This window comes from Psammomys obesus, unplaced genomic scaffold (genome assembly GCF_907164565.1).
Source record: "Psammomys obesus unplaced genomic scaffold, mPsaObe1.curated_primary_1811, whole genome shotgun sequence".
In the NCBI taxonomy this organism is placed as follows: domain Eukaryota; kingdom Metazoa; phylum Chordata; class Mammalia; order Rodentia; family Muridae; genus Psammomys; species Psammomys obesus.
The window spans coordinates 2186694-2192693 of NW_026596039.1; the positions used below are offsets into that span (position 1 = coordinate 2186694).

At 38.1% G+C, this 6000-nt stretch overlaps 1 protein-coding gene across 1 annotated transcript; it reads right to left on the reverse strand.

Moving 5' to 3' along the window:
• Positions 1–1183: 1183 nt before the first annotated feature.
• LOC129687729 (olfactory receptor 4D5) lies at positions 1184–2128 on the reverse strand. Its single transcript, XM_055622287.1, has one exon. The coding sequence runs from the start codon at positions 2126–2128 to the stop codon at positions 1184–1186; it is 945 nt and encodes a 314-aa protein (XP_055478262.1).
• Positions 2129–6000: the final 3872 nt, after the last annotated feature.

Here is a 6000-nt window from a genome sequence, read left to right on the forward strand (position 1 = left end):
TCAAAAATAATGTCATGAAAGTTCATTGTACTATGCCCAAGTAGATAACATACATGTACATATGTACATACATATACATACATACATACACATACAGGCAACACTGATTGGACTCAGAAGGTTACAAAAACAAAATAGAGATTGGGAGGGAGAAGCGTTTGGTGGATCTCAAGACAATTTGCAGGGTCTGGTCTATGATTATGATACATTGTGTAACTGTGTGAAATTGTTCAAGGAAATGGTTTATAGCTGGTTTAGAAACCAAAGTATCTGTTCTTCTCTTTCATGTATCAGTGTCTTGGTCCAAGTAAGTCAGGAGAGCACAGCAAAGAAAATCCAAAGCTTCTGAAGTTGAAATGGAGCTCCTAATAACATATATGGATCTTCTTGTACCACTCTCTTTTCAAGAACCAGAGAATGAAGCATCATTGCAGCGGTCAGTCTCAGCTCTGGACAGCCTGACAGACAGCTGAATTTGAAAGACTGAGGTATTCAGGGTGTGTGCGGAAGGAAAGTATTCATATATACTAGTTGCCTTAATTAATTTTCTATTGCTGTGACAAAACACCACTGCCAAGGCAACTTAAAAAAGAAAGCATTTAATTGGGGGTCTACAGTTTTAGATGGCCAATGATCATCATGGCAGGGACCGTGACAGCAAGGATACAAGCATGACTTTGGAGGATAGTAATGACAGTGGCAATGGTGATAATGATAATAACTATAAGGCTGAAGCTAACCTTCCCAAAATAATTAGCTTTCTTCACAGATAGCCATTCAGCCTCCTGAAGTACCCATTGGATAGTACATTTATTTACTCACCAGACCCCATCTGCCTCCATGAAATTGAAAAAAAAATTCTATGATTTGTGTTCAAAAAGAATCAGGAAAGGGTCACCAGCTTCATCACTTGTGGGTACATTGCAGATCAAACTGGAACATTCTTAGCATGGTCAGCACCACACTCATTCTGGAATGTGCTCTCTAAACTACGTAACAGTTTGCTAGAAGGTTCCTAGCAGATCTAGAATATCCTACCCATGTTCTAGACACCAGAAGTTAACTATGCTTAAAAACGATTTTAAGGCATAAGAAACAATTGTAACAGGCATGGAGTTTTATCTGCTCTGTGGGTCTTCTGAATCATTTCTCAGGTTTTCAGATCCTGTCTTCTGCTAAGTAGTCAATGCTGTGAGGGACCAAGAAAATTCTTCTGCCTCCTCCACAGCTTCTTCATGGCTGCAATCACTTCTTTGTTTCTTAGGGTATAAATGGCAGGATTCAGCATGGGGGTGACCATTGTGTACAATACGGAAACTGCCTTGTCCATGGGGAATGTCCTAAAAGGCCTTGCATAGATGTAGATGCAAGGGACAAAAATTATAGTCACCACAGCAATGTGGGAGGCACAGGTAGACAGGGCCTTGCTGCGACCCTCCCTCGAGTGGCTTCGGAGCATCACGAGCAGGGCTGTGTAGGAGCCCAGCAGCACCAGAAAACACATGAGGGTGACCAAGCCATTGTTAGATACCATCAGAAGCTCTAAAACAAAGGTATCTGTGCAGGCCAGTTTGATCAGCTGTGGTACGTCACAATAGAAATTGTCCAGCCTGTCAGGACCACAAAACGGTAGATGGATAGTCAGTCCCACTTGTACAATGGAGTGGATAAAACCCCCGACCCATGAGGCTGCCATGAAGAGCCCACAGACTGTCTGATTCATAATCAGCGTGTAGCGCAGGGGCTGGGAAATGGCAATGTAACGGTCGTATGCCATGACAGTCAGCAGGAAGATCTTGATGCCTCCAATGAAGTGGAAAAAGAACAGCTGAGTCAGACAAGCACCAAAGGAAATAGTGGGACCATGCGAGAGCAAGTCAACCAGCATCCTGGGGGCAGTGATGGAGGAATAGCAGAAGTCCAAGAATGAAAGGTTGCCTAAGAGAAAATACATAGTCGTGTGCAAGCGTGGGTCAGAGGTCACTATGGCCACAATAAGAAGATTGCCAGTAACAGTCAGAAGATACACTGCTAAGAAGACAGTGAAGAATAAGAACCGAAGCTCCCATACCTGGGAGAGCCCCAGGAGGACGAATGCTGCCACCTGGGAATGGTTTGATGGATTCATCTGCCTGGTATGACCCGGTAAATGAGCCTGCAAATGGACATATTCATTAAAAGAGCTCCAAATTTCTCCGAAATAATTTTCTTTGCCCCTTCTATACAAACGTCTACTATTTTATCTAACATAGAATATTATAAACTTAGTCGATGAAGATACTTCCCATCAATCATAATGACTTGAGTTCAGTTTCCAAAATTTACATAGTGGGGGTGGGGAGAGGACTTCCGTAGATTGCCCACATGCGCACAGTGGAATGCGGGCACCCCCACTAGTATGCAAACACCACTAACATACACACACAATCAACCAATATATGTTTAAACTTAAGAAAATAGGGTTAGAATTGGTTCACTAGAACTCCAAGCACATTATCTGTTCAAACTCCAAGCGATTAAATTCAGGGCAGCACTGACAAGCTTCCTGGCTTTGTAGAACTGAAAATAGCATAGTTCTGATTTTTTTTTCTTTTCAATTATTTAAAATATAAAGGTCTTTTTTATCTTAAAGATGATGTAGCTTGAAATCTGGATGAAAGGCAAGAAGTCTAAGAACAATGAAATCATTCATGACTAAAACATTTAAGACACCCATCTTGGAAACCTCAGTCTTTTGTTTGAAACATTTTATTATATAAAACGTTCCACAGGACATGGGACTAGAGAGATGGCTTTGGCTTAAGAATATTGATTTTCATGCAGAAGATGCAGCTGTGATTCCTAGCACCAATATGGCAGCCTACAACCCTCCCTAACTCCAGTTCCAGGGGAATCAACACCCTCTTCTGATTTCTTCAGGAATCAGGTTTATATGTGGTGCATAGGCACACATGCAGAAAAAAAAATTTTCATATGCATAAAATAAAATAAATAAATATAAATTTTAAGTTCTACAAGTCCAAACACTTAGAGGAAAATGAATATTTGGTCCAAAAGGGAGGGGGGGAATAATTAATATTCAAAGGATTTTATTTTTTATTTTGCAATTGTATAAACATGAGAAAAGCATAAAAAGCAGAATTTTAATGTGAAAGCATTTTTGCTATAATCATTTGTTTTATCGGCGTTGTTAGGTTAGTGTGTGTTCAGAGTCCATCTTGAACCTTTCCTCAAATAGCTTCTATTTTTATCTTTACCTTTCCTCAAATAGCTTCTATTTTTATCATGAACTCTTATTAATCAACTATAGGTTTTTAAAATAAACTCTTGCAACTTAATGGAAAAACATAAGATAAAATAAAAGAATGCTAAAGTTTTCAGTAATGTTACAAGATAGAAAACAACAGTCTTCCACTTCATAAAGGCAGCAAAGAACTACTGTTTTCTCTATAATTAGATTTTTCTTTTAAGTGTGAAAGAAGAAAGTTTCTTATCTTATGGCTCTGGGAAGCCCAGAGAAATTACAGGCCTTGGGAAAATACAAGGAAATGTTACTAGAATATTAAATCCACTCCAAGAAGTTTGAGAATGCATGTTAATTTCAAGGCTATTACTTAAGGAGTAACTTTTACTCATATATAATATGGGAAGAGAAGATTGTAATTGTAACTTTAGAATCATCATCTAAATGCCAAACTACCCCAACATTTGGAAACTTTTAAAACAGTAGGAGTGTTCCTATATACTTAAGTATTTTTAAAGGAACTAGAATGTCAAAAATTTAAATTGCATTTGGATTTAATTTCCTCATATCACTTAACAGAAACACGAAGTGTCATTTCAGCTTAATTTTAATTTTAAATGTAACTTTTGGGTGATGTATTTCCTTGTGCTTTATTCATTTATTTGTATATATTAAGTACCTTCTACTTATGAAACTTTGTACTAAATGCTAAGAATTTAGAAACAAAAAGAATCAAATGGCTTGCTAATCTGGGTGTCTTAGTCACTGTTCTATTGCTGTGAAGAGACAGCATGCATGTCCAGGCAACTTATTTTCAAAAAGCATTTAAAAGGAGGCTTGCTTACAGTTTCTGAGGTTAGTTCATTATCATCATGGCAGGCACATATAGCACTGGAGCAATAACTAAGAGCTATGTCTTCATCTGCTGGCAGCAGGCAGAGATCAAGGCTCCCAGCATGAGCATGGGCTTTTGAAACCTCAAAGCCCACTCCCAGAGACACACCTCCTCCCACAAGGCCACACCTCCTGATCCTTCTAAACCAGTCCACTCCCTGGTGACTCAGCACACCAACCTTCTTGAGCTCTCAGAACTTGACACATTCTGTCCTAGATTTGTTTCCTGTGTTTCTTTATTAAACTCTGCGCATCTTTGGTTTAACTTGATGGAATGCTTTATGTATACAAATAATTTGGGATTTCCAATATAAGGCTCAACACTCTAGGAGCTTGAAAGTCAACGTTCTATTTAAGAAAAATTTTGGTAAACTGAAAGTCAATAATCAGTCAAAAATTGAGGCTGTAGGGCAAACAACGCACCAAATATTTGGAGAGAAATTTAACAAGTATGCATAATATCTACGTGAGGAAAACTACAAGTTCATAATTTTCTTTAAATTCGAAAAAATAAATGAATAAAGTCTATTGAATTCCGCATTCATAATAAACCTTGACATTATCAAAACTTCAGTTCTTCCCAATATGATCTGTAGGTTCAATGCAATCCCAATCAATATCCCAACATGCTGTTATATAGACATCAACAAACTGATCCTATGATTTCTATGGAGAAGCAACTCATGCTGAATATCTAACAATATGTAAGGAGAACAAAACTGGAAGACAAACACTGCCCAATGTTAGGTCTCACTGTGAAGCCATGGTGTTCAGAATGCGGTTACACTGACAAAGAAGGACGGGTAAGTCAATAGACCAGGAACGATAGAACAACAACATGACGCATATTCTCCTCCCACTGACCTCAAACGTTCTCTAAGCTGGACCATGTTCAATTAACAAGTCTAGAAGCAGATAAGCAGCACTGTGTGGCTTTACGCTACAATGAATTAATCTACGAGTCAATAATGAAAAAAATACTATTCCCAAATATTTAAAAACTAAACAAGATATTTCTCAGTGACACATGCTTTAAAGAAGACACAAGAGAATTTTAATTTTAAGAAACATGTCTTTGAAGGTAAATATAATTTGTCAAAATGTGTTCATTTAAGGCAATGTTCAGAAATAAATTGAAGCATTAAATAAATAGATGAGAAAATAAGAAAATTTCAGGTCAATAAGCTAAATTTCCACCTCGATTAAAAAAAAAAAGGATTGAAATGTAAGCCTAAGTAAACAGGTGAAATAAATATTATGTATTTAATATAAATCAGTGTAATTAAAATGTAAAAACCAGCAAGAGAAAATAAGTGAAATTCAAACTGGTTCTTTGAAAAGACAAATCACTGTTTTAAAAAAAGAAAGAAAATAAATAAATATTGAAATTACCAGTCTTTACTTACTAGATAAAGCAATTATAAGCCAAAAGACAAAAAAAACGAGTAATTGTTCCACCGGACCTCACACTAACCCTCCAGCGCTGAGTCAGCACCAATATGGCGAGATGCTGGCATGCTGAGCGGGATAGAGAAAACTAGAAGGAAGCCCACTCGTGGAAACTCGAGTGCTTCTCACAGCAGCACCCTGGGGCCTTGGATAAAGACGGTCCTTCTGAAGGAAAAAGGGAGCACGCCAAGCTTTGACATTAATTAAATACAATTGACAAACTTCCTTGGGAAATACTAATTTACATAGGAATTAGAACAAGAAGTAGAAGGTGGAGTTTCCCTTCTGCGTGGTTACGATCCCACTGTGAAGCTGCGGGCTCTGGGTCTGTGAGCCTGGCTTCCTGTGTTTTGAAAAGCAGGTCTGCCTTTTCCGTTGAGAAGTGACCACCGCTGCTTAGAGTTCTGTTTGCC